This window comes from Syngnathoides biaculeatus, chromosome 16 (genome assembly GCF_019802595.1).
Source record: "Syngnathoides biaculeatus isolate LvHL_M chromosome 16, ASM1980259v1, whole genome shotgun sequence".
NCBI classification, from domain to species: domain Eukaryota; kingdom Metazoa; phylum Chordata; class Actinopteri; order Syngnathiformes; family Syngnathidae; genus Syngnathoides; species Syngnathoides biaculeatus.
The window spans coordinates 2,702,501-2,725,639 of record NC_084655.1 but is presented as its reverse complement, the minus strand read 5'-3'; the positions used below and the strand labels follow the sequence as shown (position 1 = coordinate 2,725,639).

Genomic DNA, 23,139 nt, shown 5'->3' with positions numbered 1-23,139 from the left:
TAACAGTATTCACTTCAATGTCTATACGAAAAAATAAATGTGAGCGGATCGTGCGTCATCCATGCGCGAAGTTCCGCAATTGAGTGTCCCTCGACATCCAAGTGGTCGCCATATTAGTCACGTCATCTGTCCCTGACGTCATCGTCACTTCCGCCGTCGAAAACGCACATTGCCTGCTACTATGGAAGCCGAACAAAAGAGATATTTGGATTTTTCTGATGCCCCTTCTGACACTGAAGCTCTTTTCGAAGAAGAAAACATCCCAGAACCTATTGAACTGGCCGTTGCAATATTTACCATATCGTTTCGAGGCATATTTGGATGATATGCGTTTACTGGGACGGGACTCTTCCTCAGACGAGGAAGAGGAGGGACCCGGTGAATCCTTCCCGGTAGATATCGGGAAATTGCAGAACAAGGAATGGTACGTTTTGTTTTTTTTTTTTACCACATCTGAATTTCAAAATATAATGTAATGGTGATTTATTTTATATTTCAGTAATTCAGTCTCAAGATTTGTGGATTTTTTTCTGGTGTTCTTGTGGCTTGTGCAAGCCCATGTTGACAGTGGTCCAGTGTGTGTACTCTCGCGAACAAGAAAAGGTGTCGTGCAAAAGGGAACAGGATCCAACAGCCACCTGCATGACCCAGCACCATGGCTTCGAGGCTGTTTGCCTAAGCGAGGAAGTCCTGGAGACAGTCTACAGTGCCTACATGCAACAGTACCGCCATGATGTCGGCAATGAGTAAGATGTGTTTTTTTATTTCAATGGAAAAGAAAAGAGAAAAATATACCTCTACCATGCTGACATCTGTATATTTATTTTGGCTGCTCAAACAAACACAGAAAGTGAGATGCATGTTTATTTTGTCCAAAATGGACATGTGACTACATATTGCTTATTTTCAGATGGAAGCGGTACACAGCGTACAGACATTTTGTGAGATGGTGCTATGGATTTCTAGGCCAACATGTGCGTGTCCCTCTTCCTTCATGTGCTGTTCAGAAGAGGGAAGTTTTTCTCACCAGACTACGTGGGATTTCGTGAGACTGATGATGAAAACTAAGGCCACTTTTAGTTGTTTCTTTGTTTTTACAGGAATCACTGATTATAACATTTTTGCACAAAACAATCATTTGTTGTACATTAGTTTCCTTTCATTTTGTGTAACACATCCTCAGTGCTATATATGGTGTTATCACCAATTCTTTGACAAGAATGTAACTGTTGAATGTAGAATAAATTAGAAATATTTGGGATGAAATAATGTCTCATCTTAATAAAAATAATATACCAAAAAACATTCATTATTTATTTTTTGTTCATTGTACATATAGGTGACGTTTCACAATTCATTTTTTTTTTTTAAACGAGTGACATGAGCACAGACAGCCTCTTCGTTGTCAGGTTTTTCACAGGCTGCACTCAGAGGTTCTCTCAGTTGATCGTCTCGAGTCAGAAAGTCCAGGTCTTCTTCATCATCTTGCACTCTGCAACACAGTGCCTCCACGATGGCCATCAGATCAGTCACATACCCTAAATAAAAAACAAAGCTTGAAATGAAGCATGATATGTGACTTTATTGTAATTTGTTTTCTAAATAGAATTTTCTGAATTCCAAATTTTATATTTTAATTTAGAAAATGTATCCTGGGTCATTTGCATCCATCCATCCATTATCCAAACAGCTTATCGTCACAAGAGAGCGAGACAGTATCCCAGCTAGCTCTGGACAAATGGCAGACTGCACCGTGAAATGGTCACCAGTCAGTCGCAGGGCTGATATCGACACCTTCACTGAGCAGGAATCAAACCCACGCTGTCTGCACCAAAGTCAGGCGTGTGGACCACTACACCATCAGTGACTTGGTCATGTGCATATTAAAACAGACTCTCTACAAGAGCAAATACCAAGGCCAGCATAATTACATGTTTCACATTATAAGTCATCCACCTGTCTTGGAGGCATTATTATTCACACTAAATTTCAAGGGGAAAATTTAAAAAAATGTAATACTGTCAACCAATTTATAATACCACAGTTTGGTATTCATGAATTTTAATTTTAATATAAGTTTCTTCTTCCTAAAAATAATGACAATAAAGGGATTTATGGCTTCAGAATTCTCTACCGTTTATGTACCCGGTACATGCAGAAACTTCTCAGAAATCGCATAGATCCTTCAAAATTGAATAGCAGACACAACAATCCTTGTGCAACATACACATAGGTATTGTAAAGCTTTTAGTTCAATATGAACAGTATGCCATAATTACCATAGCTGGATTTTCAAGAATTTTGTGGATGACAAAGCCACCACTCTTGTACTTCGGATAATGAAGACTGTAGCGAAGTTTGCCATCTGCGGTTGCACTTTGTGATCGATGTGCATTGTCATTGTAGTGCATTGTACCTAACATTGTCCTAAGGTACAAAAATATTTAACATGTAAATTGCGACTGTAAACAACAATGTCTCAGTACAGATGCAAACCTGCATTCCATCCCTTTGAACGAAAAAGCATAAATTTTTGGTGCGAAATGTATGACCAAGGAGTGGAAGGCCTCGAGGTCGGATGTCTGATAAACCGGGGAGAGGCGCTGTAGATCCGCCAGGAGTGTCGTACTCATCAGGATCTTCTCCAGCTCCTTGGAGGCCTGTGGCCTGAGGATCCAGAACAAGAAGCACTTTAAAGTTTACTTCTGGAAATGTTTGAGTTTTATGGTACATTGTTTATACCTCACCTCGCTTAAGCCATGGTTTTCGTTGTTCTCGTCCTTCAAGGGGCCCATGAGCACATTGGCAAAATAGGCCTGGAAATCCATCATGCAGATTCTGGATGTGTTGAAGGATGGACTTCCATTTGGACACCACAAGCTCCCTATCATCCCCCTCCGTGGAAACAACACACCAGTACAGGTGATTAATGTTACTGGATATCCATGGACCAAACGCCTGACAGCCTTGGAATCAGGCGGCAACCTTGAGCTTCTTCTTCAAACCTGGGGTTGCGTTTGTGAAGGTGAGATGGGGAAGACGAAGAAATACATATATTGAATTTATCACTTTACTTGAGCTTACTCCACATACGTGTTCAAGACTATTCATTGGAATTTCATCCTGATTGCCACAAAAACAAACTCACCCTTGCCAACATGCCACATGTCAAACAAGCGTTGTATGATTGGGTATTGGACCCGCAACATCTTTTTTATTGATTTGCTGCGATCTGTCACGAGTACGCCAACATCAACAAATTCTTGCAATTTCTCTAGAGCCCGCTGTAGTCCCTCACCTTCCATGTGGTAACTGCCACCAACTTCATTACTCTGAGAAAAATAATTATTTCAATAGAATAAACACTGAGAAAACATAATATAAGGCTTACTATTACCTGCACCACTTTAATGTCGAGGATTGCACATTTCTGGAGTTCCATCAATGTATGAGTGCCATACTTGGCACAATGCCCAGGGGAATCCGCACGACTGTCACCTCCACAGATGATGGAATGGTCTTCCTCTACCTGCATTGCACTCAGCAGCCAAGACTGTCTCTCTGTCCACACACGCTGCACAGCTTCGAACAGAACCTGCTCCTGATGATGGTAGTAGGTCCTCACTTTGTAGATGGCCACTCCGAGGTGTGCAAGGACACATAACACTTTGGTTACAGAAACGCCCGCAAAGAGGATTGCAGCCGAGAGTTTGATGTTTCCTGCAGGAGTGTTGCTACACAAAGGTTGGCTACACCATATGGACTGGTTACCACATTCCGTGCAGATAAAAAAAAGATGAAGGATGGTGCAGTTCCATCTGAGGGAGTGGCATCCACACTGCGGACACGAGCACCAAGTATCTATTAGCTGAATATGTGAAGACCAGGATATAATGAAAACAGCACTGCGTGGACCATTGGAGTCAGTACTAGATGATGGAGGTGTAAAATGTTCGGCACAACCAATATCAGAACTCAGTGACGCGTCAGACGCAGCGTAATCCCAGTCGTCATGGCACAACATGGCCGATGAGCCAACTTGTACATCTTCCTCCATTTGTTCCTCCAGGATAATGGAGGTTATATCAGTCTGAGTACCAACAGTACAGATCTCAGGTTTCAGAGTCTGGACACCTGTGAAAGAACATAGAATCGCATTATGACTTATGATATACATCAGAAGGTAAATAATGAGAATTGAACATAATCAAGAATTGAAAGCTTTTTGCAAACTATAATGATCAAGAAAGAGCCATGAATAACTCTGAAAGTAGGTACTGCTATACTGTCCTGTTGACCATCTGTATTTTCAGTGTGCAATTTTTGCATTAATTATTAGAGTACAATAACAAACTACCATTAATTTGTATTTGGGTGTCCTAACCTTAACCCTTGCCTAAAATATACAAAATGACCACACCAAGAAAGAATAGCAAAAAATTCTAAAAATAAATTAATATAAACAATGAAAAAGCTAATTAAAAGTCAAGTATTTTTGATTTATACACAGAATGTTATGTAACCGAGGAACAATTTTTGTAGTCGGTTCAAACAAGAGTGTGTTTACACTGCAACCAGTTGCATCAGTTCGTAACACACAACTTATTACATTATGAAGTCAGTAACCTGCAAATGCACTGTAAAAATTTGAAACCAGATCTACTATCTATCACTCAAATTGGTTGAATAAAGTAAACCAGCAGCTAACTTGTGACAAATTTGTGGTGACATTGTAACTGTTAGAAAATGTTATATCACACACACAATGACTCACAACAAGAACAACAAAAAATGCTTAGAAAAAAGTAACTGTCACTTGCAAGATATTTCATAAACGGCACAAAACTTAATCATTTTATAATTTATAAATACATCATGAGTAGATTAATAAGGTTAGTTTTCTTAAATAATCTGAACAAACAAGTAAGTTATTATCACAAGTAAGTTATTATCACCTCGACTGGGACCTCTGTGTCTGAACTGTATCCCAATAGTTTTTGGGCAACCCAAGTGAGGCCTGGTTCCCACAGCTGGAATGCTGTGGCTCAAGGACATCCTTTTTTTAAAAAAACAGAAGTACATTATTTATAACAGTGGATGTCAGCAGTGTTCTACAAATGTTTTACTTGCAATCAATAGTGCTTGTTTGAGAACTTGAGTAGTCTTTGCTGACTAACTTTGCCACATATCACATCTCTTTACAAAAAACATTTCAACAGTAAATATTGACATGTATACATTTTTCATGCTGACATCATTTGCCAATAAAATAACTGCAAAACTGTAGAGGATATTATTTCATTATTGACCACATTGTAACACAATGAATTTAACCAAATTTTAAACTTCACGGGCTATATTATAAATGTCTGGCCCATAATTCTTCAATTTCCCTTTCCAACGTGTGAAGAGCATGACAGCACGAATGCCAATCAAACCATCTATTTATAGAAAATGCCATTTGTACTTACATCTTGATCAGGGAACGAATCCTCTGCTTCGGTGCCAGCTGTGGTGACAGTCACTGCCCAGTGCTTCGGATAATACCTTGAAATGAACATAATAGAGGTTTTGAATTTTAGTCCGAACGAATGTGAATGTGACGACAACTTATTACTGGTATTTGAATGCTTACTTGTAACTTCTCTCCCTTCTCAATAGCCTTGGACTTAGACTTTTTTTTTAGGTGGGGCGTCTTTTTTACAAGAAGCACTCTGTCCGTGTTCAGGTTGAGGGAAAATAGTGGGTACAGCCGTGTCGAACAGAATCCTTTTATAGCGGACCGCGAAGCCCAAATTTGCCTTCAGAGCTGGCCGTGAGTCAAAGCATGACTCCTCAAAGTGTGCAGAGCACAAGCGAGATCTGGGGATTTTTAAAATTAGTTTCCAGGCGAAGTAAAAATCATAGATGCTGCAAACTGCTGTACAAATTAGCACCCCCTCAACTATTTTTTTTCAAGAGCTCGATACATACCTGTCGCTTGGAACCCACGAAGCTCTCGTCCTTTGCACCTGTGCAATCCATTTTTCACGACGAACCGGGTCTGTTGGAAACTTATGAAGGGTAAATCCATCTTCCCGAGTGTTTGAGCAATATCCAGCAATACAAGTATCCGGCATTTTGGCAAACATGGAGGAACAACGAGCTACCTTCCCGCAGATAAAACTAATAGAAACAATTGTGTCCACTTGGGGGCGCCTCTGTCCTGTACGTCACTTCTTGCTTCTTCTCGAAAACTGAATCCATGAGAGCATTTTCATGGCGGGAGTTACAAAAAGCTGTATACGTCAAAATCATGTTTGTGGTGAAAAAACACATGGGACCATATTGGCTGCATTTTTTTTCATTAATAATATACCAAAAAATCATCCATTTCATGACAGTAGCACTTTAAGTAGACTTTTCTTTGCAACTAAAGGTGCTTTGCACTAAATTTTACTTGGCTGAGTCCATTGATGTGTCGATGCCTTTTCAAGTTGGGCTGGGATGCTATCTGAGATCTAATCTTTGGGACTTTGGAGTCTGCGCTCCTCTACTTGACCTGAGTCAGTCGATCTCAGAGCTCTACTGGGTTTGTATTCAGATTTTGCATTTCTTTTATGTATTCAGGACCTAAATCATTTAATGATTTATAGACCAGTAGCAGAACTTTAAATTCTATTCTAAAGCTGACTGGAAGCCAGTGCAAGGACTTGAGGATTGGAGTTATATGCTCTGATCGCTTTGTTTTGGTCAGAACGTGAGCTGCAGCATTCTGAACAAGCTGCAGCTGTTTTAATACTCTTTATTGAGTCCAGTCAGAAGACCATTACAGTAGTCAAGTCTACTTGGGATAAAAGCATGGATGAGCTTTTCCTGATCTGCTTGACACATCCAAGACTTCACTTTAGATATGTTCTTCAGATGGTAGAAGGCGATTTTTGTGATTGATTTGATATGATTGTTGAAAGTCAGGTCGGAATCAATCAGAACATCAAGGTTTCAGACTTGGTCTTTGGTTTTTAAAGATAGAGAGTCCAGGTGTTTACTAACAGCAATTTACTTTTCTTTGTTGCTATAAACAATTGTCTTTGTTTTGTTGTGATTTAGATTAAGAAAATTTTGGCTCATCCAGTTATTTATCTGCTTTAGACAGAGGCAAGTAGTTGGGCAAACTTGTTGGGTGGCCGTTGACTGAGAGGGTTTGGTTGACTGTGACCTGAAATCACTAGAGGATGAAACAGTAACGTGTTTTTCGGAAGGGCTTTGTTATCAGCGTTTGTATTGAACTGTCAGTGTGGTAACTGTCCTCCATACCAACCTCAGCACTGTGTACTTGAGTTATCTTTCGCCACTATTTTATTCCAAATAGGTGTTGATGTTCATTCTCTTCATTTATCCTTGTTATGACTTGACGGGGTATTTCTTCATCAATGACTTGGCTATTCCAGGTGAGAGATCTTAACCTTTGTCGAAGGTCAGCTGCTAGCATGCTTTGTCCCTAAACCCTTGTAAATTGTGTGGAGAAAGACTTCTTGGATGGTCTTGGGATCATATGAGATGTCTACACTAGCTTGTCGGGACTGAAGGATAAGCCTCTGTGTATGCCCCATCAAACGGTACAGGAACTGCTGAGGCGACTCTTGATCTGCTTGCTGGCGCACATCAATTCCTGGAACATCTCTGTCGTTGCTTTCTCCTCTAGGTGGGATCTGAGGAAACCTTTGACTTCACAAACCGTCAATTTGTCTTTGTTCACAAGCATGTCTATAAAGGCCCCAGGTTTGATGATCCTTAGCACACCTCTGACCACATCTGCCTCTGCAAACTCCCTCATCCATTTGTCTTCTGATGTTGTTATAACTTAAATCTGAGTTCTGGTCCCCAATATGTCCACCGTACACTTTAAAGTCTCTGCACTGTAGGTAGGAAAGGTCCCTTAGGGATACTGGTCACTCTGGTGTCCTCTGTGATGTGTGGTGTTGCCTTGCTTCACTTTGGTGCGGGTCAGTGGCAGTTAACAGAGTTGCTGTGGGTGTAAACCGCCGTAACTTGTCACTCAGCTCCTCACATAACTGTCTCAACTCTCGCAATTGAATGTGTATTGAGATCATGCTGTGACTGTGTGTCGGTGTGTTCACGATGAGTATGAGGTTGTGCCTTAGCATTTAGACCCGTATGTGAAATGTGATGAGTTTATCAGATATGGTTTTTCCCATAGGCGCACCAACGGGAATATTACTTCAGACACTAGTATTAATTAGTTTATCTATCAAATATTTTAAATTTTTAATGTTTTAGCAAGGTTTCACACTGTATATAAGTGAGCACATATTCAATACAACTTTCCTCATCATTCACGTTCAAGTCCCCATCAAGTGAACGGTGAGTGAAATGTCTTTTACCAACTGATAAAGGTCACTACTTGATAGTCAAAACAATAGTTTCTTGATGCTCCACACTAACTCCATGCTGTTGACATGTGGTTCTGGTATCTCTGGATGTGGTCATGCATTTCTTATGATGAGGAGAGATCCCGGATGAGCCCCCGCAATTTAGCCAGCGTCACGAAGTTGAATATTTCTGTGTTGCTTTGAACATGTCCTGTATTATTCCAACACATTTCTCCGTCACACCAGACTTCCGCATGCAGTACCACAGTGCCTCTCTTGGTACACTGTCGTGGGCTTTCTCTAGATCCACAAAGACACAATGTAGCTCCTTCTGACTTTTTCGGTACTTTTCAATTACCATCCTCAAGGCAAATAATACATCTGTGGTATTCTTTCTAGGCATGAAACCATACTGTTGCACTCTGATTTCACTGTATATCACAATATCATCTGCGAACATCATGGTCCAAGGGGATTCCAGTCTAACCTCATCTGTCAACCTATCCATTACCACAGCAAACAGGAAGGGGCTCAAAGCTGATCCCTGATGCAATCCCACCTTCACCTTAAATTCTTCTGTTACTCCTACGCCACTTCCTGTTCGCTGTCGTAATGGATAGGCTGACAGATGAGGTGAGACTGGAATCCCCTTGGACCATGATGTTCGCAAATGATATTCTGATGTGCAGTGAAATCAGGGAAGAGATGGAGGAACAATTAGAATGATGGAGGCATGCAATGGAAAAGAGATGAATGAAGATTAACTGAAGTAAAACAGAATATATGTGTGTGAATGAGTGGGGTGGAGGGGGAAGAGTGAGGCTTCAGGGAGAAAAGATGGACGACTTCAAATACCTAGCATCAACAATCCAGAGCAATGGTGAGTGTGGTAAGGAAGTGAAGAAATGGGTCCAAGCAGGTTGAAACAGCTTGCTGAAGGTGTCTGGTGTTATGTGACAGAAGAGTCTTCCGCTAGGATGAAGGTCAAAGTTCATAAAACAGTAGTGAGACCGGCCATGACGTATGGATTAGAGACTGAACACACAACAGGAAGCAGAAATGGAGGTGGCAGAAATTAAGATATTGAGGTTCTCGCTCGCAGTTAGCAGGTTGGATAGCATTAGAAATAAGCTAATTAGAGGTACAGCCAAACTTGGATGTTTTAGAGACAAGGTTCGAGAGAGCAGACTTCAATGGTTTGGACATGTCCAGAGACGAGAAAGTGAGTATATTAGTAGAAGGGTGCTGAGGATCGAGCTGCCAGGCAAAAGACCAAGAGGAAGACCAAAGAAAAGGTTGATGGATGTTATGTGGAAAGAGATTAGGACAGTGGGTGTTAGAGAGGAAGATGCACGATATAGGCTTAGATGGAAAAAGATGACACACTGTGGTGACCCCTAACAAGCTGAAAGGAAAAGAAGAAGAAGCTTTCAACTGACCTCTCCTACCTCTTCTCTTCGAACCCTGGAAGCAGAAGTGATGAGAAGGAGAGAGACAGTTGTTATTTATTCCCCAGAAGCAAAATCTGAAGAAGGAAGATTTCCGTCACCTTTATGCTTGCTGCGGAACAATCTGTCACGATGCGGGGCTCAAGGGTGGACCCAAATGCACGACTCCAGAGACAGCAGACAGTACAGAGGAAACCTTTATTCGGTCCGAGGTCTGAGATCAGGTAGACAGTCCAAACAATCCGAAGTACCAGTACGAATGGGCTTACGAGGGTGGTCAGTGGACAGGCGTGGGTCGGTGCACGGGGATCAGAAGTCAGGAAAGCAGGAGTACGGGAACGAGGCATGAAGAGCAACGATCTAGCGGAGTATTTGTCGTCCCCCGGGTCCTATATGTACTGGGTCTAATCAGTGGTCATGAGGCGCAGGTGTGCACCTTCTGATTAGCTGGCCACGCCCAGCCCTGGCTGGAATCCGGGAGCATGACAGTACCCCCCCCCCCCTCAACGGCCAGCTCTGGACGGCCCAGGAGCATCAGGGTGAGCCGCGTGAAAGTCCCTGATGAGGGAGCGGTCCACGACGAAGCGGGAGGGGATCCAAGAGCGCTCCTCCGGGCCATATCCCTCCCAGTCCACCAGGTACTGGACCCCCCTTCCTCTGCGGCGGGAAGACAGCAACCACAGTATACACCAACCCACCGTCGACCATGCGGGGGGGCGGGGGGGAACTTGAGCGGAGGAGCCAGCGACGACGTGCGATTCGGACGAAGTCTGCTGACGTGGAACGTAGGGTGCACCCTCATCGACCTGGGTAGTTTCAGCGAGACGGCGACCGGGTTAATAACCTTGGAAATCGGGAACGGGCCAACGAACCTGGGAGCAAGTTTGCGGGATTCCGTCCGCAGCGGGAGATCTTTGGTGGAGAGCCACACTCGCTGTCCCACTCTGAGCTCTGGTGCGGCCCTTCTCTTGCGGTCTGCTGCGGCCTTGTAGGCGCTGCTCATGCGCAGCAGTGTCCTCCGAGCTGCTTCCCAGGTCCGTTTGCAGCTATCGCCCCACGGCCAGGGCTGACGGAACTGCGGAGTCTGTGACCAGTGAAGGAAAAAGGGACAGAGGGTAGCCATGCATGACATGGAGTGGAGCCATACCTGTTGAGGCGGAGGGTAGAGAATTGTGGGCATACTCCACCCACTTGATGTGCTGGCTCCACGTGCTCTGGTCCCTGGATGCCAGACATCGAAGACCGGTCTCTAATTCCTGGTTAATCCTCTCAGTCTGGCCATTAGACTCTGGGTGATGACCCGATGTCCGACTCGCTGAAGCGCCGATGAGGTTTCAGAACTCCTTCCAGAAACGGGCGCTGAATTGCGGACCCCTGTCCGAAACGATGTCCTGGGGTAGGCCGTGGTAACGGACGACCTCGTCTAATACCAACTGGGCTGTCTGCTTGGCCGACGGGATCTTCGGAAGCGGCACGAAGTGGACCATCTTGGAGCAACGGTCCACTACGGACAGCACCACTGTGTTCCCTTGTGAAGGCGGCAGGCCGGTGACGAAGTCCAGCGCGATGTGGGACCACGGACGAAAGGGGATGGACAGGGGTTGCAACTCACCAACAGGCCGTTGGCGGGAAGTCTTATTGGCAGCACACACCGGGCAGGCGTTGACGATACTCCCTTACATCCTTGCTGAGGTTAGGCCACCAGAACCTTTGTTCGACCACGGAACGCGTCTTCGCCATACCCGGGTGGCAGACCGTCTTGTTGGTATGGGCCCAGTTGATGACGTCTCCCCGCAGAGATGGGATGACGAAAAGGCGGCCCGACGGACAATCCGCGGGTGGCGGCGTCTCTCCCAGGGCCTCCTTCACCCGCGACTCGATCGCCCAGGTGAAACCGGACACGAAGCACACCGCTGGCAGGATAGTAGCGGCGTCTGAATCCATGCGCCCTCCCTCGTGGATCCGCGAGAGTGCATCCGGCTTGCCGTTTTTGGAGCCTGGGCAGAAACACACCTTAAAGTGGAAGCGGGTGAAAAATAGGGCCCACCTGGCCTGACGGGCGTTCAACCTCTTCGCAGACTTCGGGTATTCAAGGTTTTTATGGTCCGTGAAGACAACAAACGGTACTTGCGAGCCTTCCAGCCAGTGCCGCCACTCCTCCAACGCGCTCTTGACCGCCAGCAGTTCCCGATCTCCCACGTCGTAGTTCCTCTCTGCCGGGGTCAACTTCCTAGACAGGAACGCGCACGGGTGGATCCTTCCATCCCTGGGACTCCTCTGCGACAAGACTGCTCCGATTCCTGAATTCGATGCATCCACCTCCACCACAAACTGGTTATCTGGGTCCGGAACAATGAGAACGGGCGCAGTAGTGAAACTTGCCTTGAGCCTGCTGAAGGCCTCCTGGCAGGTCCCGGACCAGTCGAAGGTGGTATGTGGCGAGGTGAGCGAATGCAGAGGAGCGGCCACGGAACTGAAGTTCCTTATGAATTTCCTATAGAAATTGGCAAATCCCAAAAACCTCTGCACGTCCCTCCTGTTGGTGGGGGTAGGCCACCGCAGCACCGCGTCGACCTTCCCGGGGTCCATCCGTATCTCTCCCTCAGCCAGGACGAAGCCCAGGAAGGGCACAGATGCCCGATGGAACTCACACTTATCCATATTCACATACAATTGGTGCTGCTGCAGACGCCGGAGCACCTCTCTGACTTGTTGAATGTGAGAGGTTAGGTCTGCTGAAAAGATGAGAATGTCATCCAGGTATACAAAGACAGATCTGTTCAGGAACTCCCGAAGCACGTCGTTAATGAAGTTTTGAAAGACGGCCGGGGCGTTTGTCAGTCCAAAAGGCATCACAAGATACTCATAGTGCCCTGTGGGGGTGTTGAACGCCGTCTTCCACTCATCTCCTTCCCGAATCCGCACCAGATGGTAAGCGCTGCGCAAGTCGAGCTTGGTGAAGATCCGGGCTCCCTGGAGGAGTTCGAATGCTGTAGAGATCAGCGGCAAAGGGTACCTGTACTTGACTGTGATGTCGTTCAGTCCTCGGTAGTCGACGCAGGGTCGCAGCGTGGAGTCCTTCTTCTTGACAAAAAAAAAAACCGCACCGGCTGGTGAGGATGAGGGGCGAATGAGTCCAGCTGCCAGCGAGTCCTCGATGTAGTCCCTCATGGCTTGATGCTCTGGTCCTGTTAACGAGAACAGTTTCCCTCTGGGAGGAGAGGTGCCTGGCAGGAGTTCAAGCGCGCAGTCGTATGACCGATGTGGCGGCAGAGACTTTGCCTTAGATTCAGAGAAGACCTCCCGTAGGTCATGGTAGCAGGAGGGCACCGTGGTCAGGTCCGGGGCGGTACTAGTTTCTGTTAGCCGAACCGGCGCGACTTGAATACCCCTGTCTTTCCGGACAGCGAAACAGCGACTGAGACAGTCCTCTCCCCAAGTCTTGATCTGACCCGTGGTCCAATCTATGTGCGGATTATGTTCTTTGAGCCACGGACTGCCCAAGATGATGTCGCTACTACGTGCGTTGAAGACATGGAAGCTAATACGCTCCGAGTGAGCGTCCGGAAAGCTCATACGTAGCGTCTGAGTGCGATGTGTAACCCGACAAAGGAACTTGCCGTTGGCGGCATAGGCGTGACGAAACCGTTGCGTGGGGAAGGTTGCTGCCCCCAGCTCTTCGACCACACGGGGATTTATCAGGTTTGCTTCCAACCCAGAATCTATGAAAGCCGTCACAGTGCATGAACGGGAGTCCGTTCCCAAGGTGAGGTGAAGAAGGGACCTCCCTGACCCCGCCGCGGTGTACCGCACACTCACCGGAGTAGAGATCCTGATGTCAGAGTGCCCTGGTCGAGTCGGGCAGCGGGCGATCAAGTGTCCCAAACGCCCGCAGTAAAAACAGCGTCTCTCTCGTCGCCGACGTAAGCGCTCCTCCGCTGAGCCGCCAAGCCCTTCCACTTGCATGGATTCCGATGAAGCCGACAACACGGGTGGCCGGGAAGCGGAAGCAACCGGATTGAGACTCTCCCTCTCCTCCTCCCTCAGGCCCTCCATCTGCCTCTGCACGGTGAGGCGCTGGTCCACCTTGAGGGCCAATGCGATGAGGGAGTTAAGCAAAGGCGGAAGATCCATGGCAACGAGGTGGCCACGGATCTGTTGGGACAGTCCCTCGTAAAATGCGTCATGGAGGGCTTCCTCATTCCAATGGCTCTCGGCAGCCCGAATCCGGAACTCAATGGCGTAGTCGGACACGCGGCGATGTCCCTGGCGAATTGTCATGAGCGAGGACGCCGCCTGGCGTTCCGGAGCCCCGTACTGGAACACCTGGGTGAGCGCGCAGACGAAGCTCGCCCATGAGCGGCAGGTCTCCGAGTTACGGCTCCACTCGGCGGTGGCCCATGCCTCCGCCCTCCCTGTCATGTGGGAAATGACGAAGGCGATCCGGGAGCGGTCCGTGGGAAAAGCGGACGCTTGCAGCTCAAAGTGGAGATCGCACTGCGCCAGGAAGGGCTTGACGTTACCGGAGTCGCCTGAGAACCGCTCTGGTCGAGAGAGCGGAGTGATGGCGGCACGGGGAGGCACAGGAGCGGCCGCGCTAGCTTGGGAGGCTAGCCATGGTTCCAGCTGGGTGCAGAGCTCCTGGATCTGGTGAGTCATACCCTGGAGAGCAGCCTCTTGCTCACCCAGGCGTTTGCCCTGCACTTGCAGCGCACGGCGAATGGCTTCAGAGTCGGCTGGGTCCATGTTCTGGCTAGATCGTTCTGTCACGATGCGGGGCTCAAGGGTGGACCCAAATGCACGTCTCCAGAGACAGCAGACAGTACAGAGGAAACCTTTATTCGGTCCGAGGTCTGAGATCAGGTAGACAGTCCAAACAATCCGAAGTACCAGTACGAATGGGCTTACGAGGGTGGTCAGTGGACAGGCGTGGGTCGGTGCACGGGGATCAGAAGTCAGGAAAGCAGGAGTGCGGGAACGAGGCATGAAGAGCAACGATCTAGCGGAGTATTTGTCGTCCCCCGGGTCCTATATGTACTGGGTCTAATCAGTGGTCATGAGGCGCAGGTGTGCACCTTCTGATTAGCTGGCCACGCCCAGCCCTGGCTGGAATCCAGGAGCATGACACAATCCCTGTCAACTTTTGGCTCCGCCCCCCATCACAGTAACCCTTTAGCTCCACATTTGTGTATACCACACTGATGCTCCACATTAGTGTATATCACAATCACCCTACTCAAGACCAAGATCCAGGATCTTCACGTTGCCTCAAAATATTGTAGGCCATTGTTGGATGCTCTTTAAGCAGATGCTTGCTGATCCAGAAGTTATTGCTGCCATTCTTATCCCCAAGTTCAGGACACGATGGACTAGTGACAAAAGCATCCTTATATAACTTAACTAAATCTATAAGCTTTTGGCCATACTACCGTGAGAATGCCCAATCTCGTCAGATCTCGGAAGCTTAGCGGGTTTGGCCCTGGTTGGTACTTGGATGGGAGACTACCCGGGAATACCAGGTGCTGTAAGCTTCTCTCCCCGGCTAAAATGCAGAAGGGTTGTGTCAGGAAGGGCATCTGGCGTAAAAGTGTGCCAAAAAAATATGGGTTAATCTGAGATGACACACTGTGGCGACCCGTAATGGGTCAAACTGAAAGAAACTTACTATATATTGTGTCCATGCCCTTCCTGTCTCCTCAATGCACCACTTGAGTCTGTTTTCAAATGTACCATTCATTCTCTCTACGAGTCCAGCACTTTCAGGATGGTGGCAGAAGTTTTTTTTTTTTTTTTTTAATCAATGTGGAACATTATTCTTATCTTTTTAATGATTTGGTTAACAAAATGAGCTCCATTATCTCGATAAATTCTTTCCATTTTGCCATAGTGAGGTATTATGTCTTTCTGGAGTGCCTTGCCCACTGTGAAAGCATCTGGATATTTTGTTGGAAAAAGTTCACTCCATTTTGGAAATGCATCTACAATGACCGAGCAATACTTTTCCCCTTCTTTGATTTAATTCAATAAAGTCCATGTGGGCAATTTGGAATGGATAGTGTGGTTTGGGAAAACATCCTCTATTTGGTCTTAAATTACCTTGTAGGTTATGTCTAGTGCAAGTCAATTGTGCTCTACATTTTTTTTTCTTTTAAATAGGAATTAAATCCTTAGGTTGTATAATATTGATTTATTGTCCAACCAACCCTCATGTTGAGACATGCGCTGGCCCATGGCTCAATATAGCAGTCCATTTATATGTTTTTGTTTTTTTTTTGGGGGGTATGATACGCTTATTGTTTGGTCATACATAGATGTCTTTTTTTAATATTGCCCCATTTTTCTTTCACACTTGTTCCATTTTCAGATTCAGTTGTTGCATTTCTTTTAGAGTGTCTTTTTCTAGATTTGTAGCTGTGTCAATTATCATAGTTTGAGTTTTTCCCAATGCAATTTCCAATGAAATCACATCTTTGCTTGATGTGTGTGCGATGCATTTGCATACAGAAACAGTTTTTGCCAGTTGTATTGCATTTAATAATTCAACTATTTTTTTGAATGTGTTACTTCTTGCCCTTGGATGAAATCATTCCCCTATTTTTTCAGTGCTGTGCAAAACTTGAACTGTTGCAAATGCAGATTCCAGTCTAACCTCATCTGTCAGAATCAGTTTTTTTGGCCAAGTGTGTAAAATTACACAAGGAATTTTTCTCCGGCAGTCGATGCTGCTCTGGTACGACATTCAGAACACAGAACAAAGTACAACAAAGCAACAAGAACAAAGAATAAGACATTTCTGTTGATAGGAACTATTCCTTATAAGAGTTGTGCAAGATTTAAAATCTTCATTTAGAAGAGGTAAGAGTTAAATGTGTTAACGTCCCACATTGTGATAAACTTGTACAGAGTGCCTTTTCCTGTTTACAATTCCCGTGACAGAGCTCATGCATCTACGTCATGAAATCATGTCACTGGCTGGAAGAGTCAGTCTAACAAACCATTCTTCAATGCTATGTCGGTTGGAGACATTGCGAAAATCTGTACGTCTTATAGGACGGCTGCCAGAGTTTTGTCCGATACCGTTAGACATTTAGAAGATGATAATAAATGAAGGTACATGGAAAAATGAGAGACACTTGACATAGAGGACCCATATTTAATGCTGAATTTGATGTTTTCGCCGATAAGAAATTGGACCATTAACCAGCTTCTGTTTGTCTTGGACAACTGCATCTACACATGTATCTGGTGAGTAAGTCGTCAAGATTTACACCGAAGAGTTTGAAAGCATAGAAAAGTCTGGATGCATACAAATACTTTTTTGCTGGATCTGTTCTCAATCAAGAATAAATCCCACATCGTGATGGAGTCACTCAGATTTTTTTCAAAACAAATGCCAATATTTAAATTAAAAATGATTGGAAAAAAAAAAGCGAGTTGGCTCCTCCATGCACGAAGGGTGATGCGGCCACACGTTAAACTTCGGTAAATTTCTCTGTGACAGACGTTTTTTTTTTAAAATATGCATTGTTCTCAAATGAGTCCAATGCATATTTAAAAAAAGAAAATAAATCGCTGGGATAGGCTTCAGCCCCTGTACACAGAACCGCGTTGCGGCCACACATTGAACTTCGGTAAACGTCCGTATGACCGACGGTTGATTTTCTTTTTTTAAATATGCATTGGACTTATTTGAGAACAATGCATATAAGAAAGGAAGAAGTCTGTAGGGTAGAAGTTTACCAAAGATTAACATGTGGCTGCAATACGCTTCGTGTACGTTGGAGACGACTCCCTGTGTTTTTTTTTTTAAACGCATTGTTCTCCAATGAGCCAACTTGGCTTTAAAAATACTTGGGAATTTTAGATATATAGATAGAGAAGAACGATACCTACCTGAAGTGAAGTGGCAAGGCGACGGGGCTGGATGAGATTTGCCTGTAGTTCCTGAAGGCTCTGGATGTTGTGGGATTGTTCTGGTTGACACACCTCTGCAACATCGCGTGGACATTGGGGACAGCGTCTCTGGATTGGCAGACTGGGGTGGTGGTCCCCCTTTTTAAGAAGGGGGACCGGAGGATGTGTTCCAACTATAGGGGGATTACACTCCTCAGCCTCCCTGGTAAGACTGTCCCAACTTGCCGTACAAAATACTATGTAAATAAAAGCCTTTCTCTAGGCACTCAATATGAAAAAAAATCGATATATTTTTATGGAAAATCACAGACAGTGACCTCTACTTGATCTTCACTGCTGAACACAATCACAGTGATTATGATTAGCACAACATTGTTGAATATTAGTAATAAATTAGATTTTTTTTCTGTTCTGGGTGTCTACATCCCTTCCGGAAGCTATCACCTTAATGTGGTGGAGGAGTTTGTGTGTCCCAATGATCCTAGGAGCTAAGTTGTTGGGGGCTTCATGCCCCTGCTAGGGTGTCAGGTTTACCAATTAGACATTCATTAAACTGGACAAAAAGGAAGCAAAGACACCAGTTCAAGTTTGATAGCTCGCAAGGAGAGAGGACAGGAACTGCTCTCTCTGATAATCCTCTCCTCAGCAATTGTATTTATTTAGTTTCAAGACGTCCCTTATTTACATGGATGTTACAAAAAGGAGACGGCAAGCAAAACATAGTTGGAAACAAAGTATACTTGTTTGTTCATGTGTGTGTGCATGTGTGTGAAAGATTGCTGAATACATGTGTGGTCATCATTTCTTTAACAGGCAGCAGGTGCTCCTGGTTCTAACAGTTCTGATGATTAGATGTTCTTGTTCTTGTGCTATCTCCTGCTGCCAGCTGCCACGTTATCTAGAGCAGAGCAAAGAATTTCTTTATTGGAAGCAGATGTCTGATAATTATAGTCACAATTTATCCTACATTTAAAAAAAACTTCTCAAGTTATGGTGTGAAGTAGTTAAGAAAAACGCGCAGGCTCAAGTACTGGTGTTTTGTAAAAAAAAAAAAAAAAAAAAAAAAGATTTGGATCCACTATACAATAATAATATAAATAAAATATATAAATAATAAAATAATAATAATAATAAATATTATAAATAAAATAATATAATAGTACGACAATGAAAGTAATTGACTCAATGCAACAAATTGAGCACTAAAATCACAGAGTGGACGGGGAATTTGACAGAGAAAAAGAATGGTTTGATTTCCGCGTCATCCCAGTGACGATCAGAAAATTCCACTTGGTGAAAAAAGTAAAAAATGCATGCAAGGTATGTGTGAAAGGCCTTCCTGAGTGTGAGAGAGAAAGTAAGAAAAAAGAGATGTGTGAGTGAGTTGAGGAATGCTGTATGCATGGCTGGCTTCTGAGCTTGACGTCACGACACCATGTGCCTGATTTCACAGAGTTGACACGCTCACTGCGGGAACTTGTCAATGAACAGGGGATGAGAAACTTGACCCACCCTCTCCATTGGACACTGCAGCAGAAGACTCATTTATGACTTTAAAACAGTAACTGTCCTCTGCTGCTGCGCTAGCCATCGCTATTTATTCCAAAATGTTTTACCTGGATGCGTCTGAAAAAGCCAGCAGCGTTACTGCTGTTCTTTTTCAGAAAGGGGGAGGAGGTGAACGAAATGTTTTCTCGTATTTTTCAAGTGGGGTGGAGGCATATAAGCAAAGATATCCGGTATGCGCAGCATTTGCATCTGCCCTGTCCCGACTGGTACAAAAAACATCACACATAGTTTTACACCATCCATTGAACATCCGAACATCACACAGTATTGTTCAATATGTTACGAGCCAAGCATTTACGATGACAGGAGGCCGACAAAGAAAAATTGAGGCGGCATTGACATAACGAAACATTTTGTTCACACATGAAGGTATTAATATGGCTGACAGTTTGATAGAAAGAGAACCACACCGTTGCACACGACGGGTTGCGGAAGAAAATACACTCAGAAGTGATTTGTATGACACACCTGTAAGCGACCCAGAAATGGCTATTTGCAGATGGGTGTTGCTTCAAAGGCCCAGAAGGCCTACAATCAGGATTCACAGTCATTCAATGGATGGGAGACACATTCACAACACTCGTGACCGAAAAATTAACCGGCATTCAATCAGCACAAAGAGCCGAAATAGTAGCTGTCAAAACCCATAGCCCAAGGAGTCACAGCAAACATTTACACTGACTCCGCCTATGCCCATGTGGTAATCCACACTGCGCTTGCAGAGTGGCAAAGGAATGATTTTCCTACCCCCATGGGGGATCCAATAAAACATCAACAAGACATTTTGGCGTTCAGGGGCGCACTTATGTTACCGAAGGCTGTAGCTGTTATTAAATGCCAAGGGCATTCCAAAGGCACAGACATAATCACACAGGGAAATGCAACCACAGACAAACCTGCAAAAGAGGTGGCTGGTTATCTCCCAACCTTACAAATGACAGTCAGTGAAGAGGAGCTGAAAGCCAGAGAGGAGGTGAGCATGGCCACAGTTAGAGAGTGGCAACAGAAGGCCAGCCCAGAGGAAAAGAGTGCATGGAAGTTGAAGGGGGGAACGAAGAATGAGGACGGTGTGTGGACAAAAGATGGTAAGTGTATCCCGCCGCAAAAACAAATGAAGCAGCTGATAAGTGAAGCCCTTGGACTGTGCCACGTGGGAGTGGAAGAGAGGCTAAGGAGACTTAGCACGTGGTGGGACCCATTCATGAGAACCATTGTTAAAAGAGAACTGCAAGACTGCAGTGTATGTACCAGATCTTATAGTATGCCTGCTACCAAGCCACCCCAGGGCAGTCACAATCCGGAAGTGACTGCCCCTGGCCAGGTGGTGTCGATGGATTTCACTGACATGATTAAATCTGTGCTGCGATATTGATTCTTGCTTGTCAAAGTGGATGCATTCTCTGGCTGGCCTGAGGCGTATCCCTGCAGATCTGAAACAGCAAGAACCGTGGTCAAACATCTAGTCAATCATTAAATTCCTTCCCATGGGTAACCAAAAAAGATAAGATCAGACAATGGAAAGTATTTCAAAAACAAACATCTACAAGATGTTAAAAGAGCACTGGGATTAAAACATACGTTCGGTTGTGTGTACCACCCCAGAACTCAAGACCAAGTCGAACGCATGAACGGAAACATCAAAGAAAAATTAGCAAAGGCGCTGGCCTCGTCCAAATTGAATTGGCTACAAGCACTTCCAATAGCCTTAAAAGCCTTAATGAATGTTCGAATGTCTCCAAATTAATTAAAAGGACACCCTTGGAGTGCCATACCAACCGATCGTTCCCAGTGCCCTCAACTCCTTTTTCAGCACGACCAGTTGAAGGGCCACCCGAGCTAAAACAATTAACATTTGAGTTTTCACGTCTCGCCGAAAAACAAACCGATGCTTCCCGTGTGCTAAATGATTGTGTTTTTGTGTGGCTCAAGTTGCTGAAGAGGAAGTGTTCTGAACCCCGGTAGGACGGTCCCTACAAGGTGGTGTAACGAACTTCATCCGCTGTTCCACTGGAGGGAAATGGGGACATGTGGTACCATCTTTCATTGACCCGCCCTGTTTTTACCTGACCAGACAGCCTCTTGCGCCGCCCGATTCTGCCCCCACGTCACCAGCCCCTCCCCCATCTCACCTGCTATGCCCTGACCTTGCCGTTTTTGCCCCAGTCCCCTGACCCTTGTCACCATCTCACCTCCACACACACCCCAACATGCCACCTTTCATTGATAAAATGCACCCCACGCTTTTCCCTTTTTGTTACTGGCCATTGTCACACCCGCAAAAGTCAACTGCCCAACTCCTGTCTATCAACCTTTATTGATCTGTTAAGTTGTTGAGTTCTTTCGAACTCAAAAGGGGGATGCTAAAATTTCGCTATTGGGTTATCGTCATTGCTTTCATTCCCAGATTGTACAAATTGGATTTTTTTGCCAAATAAAATTTTTTGTGGTTTGTTGTGTTGTACTCTCTTGAGTCCAAAAGGCAGACTGAAAATGTCATGTTAGGAGAGAAACCTGTGCTAATACCCGGTTCCAGGAACTGCCTTAAATTGAGTTGTTTTTCCAGCAGGCTCAAGCCTTGAGTGACTAGAGTTGTTTTTTTAGCAGGAACCTGTCTTGGGTAACCAGCCTCAACAGAGGTGTTTTTCAGCAAACTCAACGGCCTTGGTTGTCTAGTCAAATCAGTTTGATCCTGTTTTGAGACTTGTCCACCAATGGCAGCGTTCCAACATTGCATATATAATCTTTGTTCTGCTTTCACATACACACACACTCTGTGTCGGGCCACAGCCTTTGTCTGTGTCACATTGTGTGTCACAGAGTGCTCTGTTCATTAAACTTGGAAGTGTTTGTCACATTTCACGCCTCTGGAGTCCAGTTATTGACGGAACCTGGTTTTGGACGAACACGCGGAAGGACCTCAAAAGGCCTTCCTTTCAACAGGATTCACCACAGTGGACGAAAGGGTAGTTTCCCTCTGCCTTTGGGTGGGGGGACGGGTCCTGACTGTGGTTTGGCCTATGCACCATAGAGTCATTCAGAGTCCCTACCCTTTTAGAAGTCCATAGAGGGGGTGCTAGAAAGCGCTCCCACTGGGGACTCCATCGTTTTGCTCGTGGACTTCAATGCTTACATGAGCTATGAGAGTGGGACCTGCAAAGGTGTGATTCTGAGGAACGGCTCCCCCGATCAGAACCCAAGCGATATTCTGTTATTGGACTTCTCTGCTTGTCATGGATGGTCCGTAACGAACACCATGTTCACACATAAGGGTGTCGACATGAGCGCTTGGCACCAGGACACTCTAGGTCACAGTCCGGTGATCACCTTGATCATGTCATGGGACTTCCAGGCTTATCGACACTCGAGTGTAGAGACAGGCAGATCTGTTGGAAGGAGTTTCAACTCCTTCCTCCGACAGAACTTTACTCATTACCTCATCCAGGGTAGGCGGGGACATTGTTCCACGCCTCCAATTGCTGAGGCGACTGATCGGAGTTAGGGCCATAAGGTGCTTGGTGCCTGTCGAATCGGCAGTCCCCAAACGTGTTGGTGGACATCAAAATTAAAGGGTGCCGTTAAGATGAAAAAGGAGTCCTATTCAGCCTTTTTGGCCTGTGGGACTTAAGAGGCAGCTAATGGGTAATGATTGGCAAACCGGAATGTAGCTTTGGCCGTCACTGAAGCAAAAACTCCGGCATGGGAGGAGTTTGGTGAGGCTATGGAGAAAAACGTCCCGATGTCTTTGAGGAAATTCTGGTCCACCATTTCTTGCATCTCAGGACAGCGAGATAGTGCACCATCAACACTGTGAGAATGGGGCGCTGCTGACTTCGACT

General features: G+C 45.4%; 2 protein-coding genes and 1 pseudogene across 9 annotated transcripts in view; 2 read left to right on the top strand and 1 right to left on the bottom strand.

The window, feature by feature from the left end:
* Nucleotides 1-811: 811 nt before the first annotated feature.
* Nucleotides 812-23,139, bottom strand: part of LOC133515148 (uncharacterized) — a 24,117-nt gene continuing 1,789 nt past the window's right edge. The window contains exons 1-12 of one of the 7 annotated variants that reach the window (XM_061847486.1): nucleotides 17,714-17,756; nucleotides 9,812-9,836; nucleotides 5,974-6,043; nucleotides 5,636-5,862; nucleotides 5,472-5,547; nucleotides 4,956-5,056; nucleotides 3,398-4,134; nucleotides 3,149-3,332; nucleotides 2,748-3,005; nucleotides 2,497-2,667; nucleotides 2,280-2,427; nucleotides 812-1,538 (exon numbers count right to left, since the gene is read on the bottom strand). In XM_061847486.1, coding sequence (XP_061703470.1) covers nucleotides 2,974-3,005; nucleotides 3,149-3,332; nucleotides 3,398-4,134; nucleotides 4,956-5,056; nucleotides 5,472-5,473 — 1,056 coding nt within the window. In that variant the 5' untranslated portion in view covers nucleotides 5,474-5,547; nucleotides 5,636-5,862; nucleotides 5,974-6,043; nucleotides 9,812-9,836; nucleotides 17,714-17,756 and the 3' untranslated portion in view covers nucleotides 812-1,538; nucleotides 2,280-2,427; nucleotides 2,497-2,667; nucleotides 2,748-2,973. The other 6 variants (XM_061847485.1, XM_061847491.1, XM_061847489.1 and 3 more) reach the window with 6 other exon arrangements.
* On the top strand, nucleotides 15,233-15,351 carry LOC133515182 (5S ribosomal RNA; annotated as a pseudogene).
* Nucleotides 16,853-23,139, top strand: part of LOC133515147 (potassium voltage-gated channel subfamily C member 1-like) — a 99,002-nt gene continuing 92,715 nt past the window's right edge. For both annotated transcript variants that reach the window (XM_061847482.1, XM_061847481.1), the window contains exon 1: nucleotides 16,853-17,065. The gene's annotated coding sequence lies outside the window, so the exon portion shown is untranslated. The remainder of the gene's footprint in view (nucleotides 17,066-23,139) is intronic.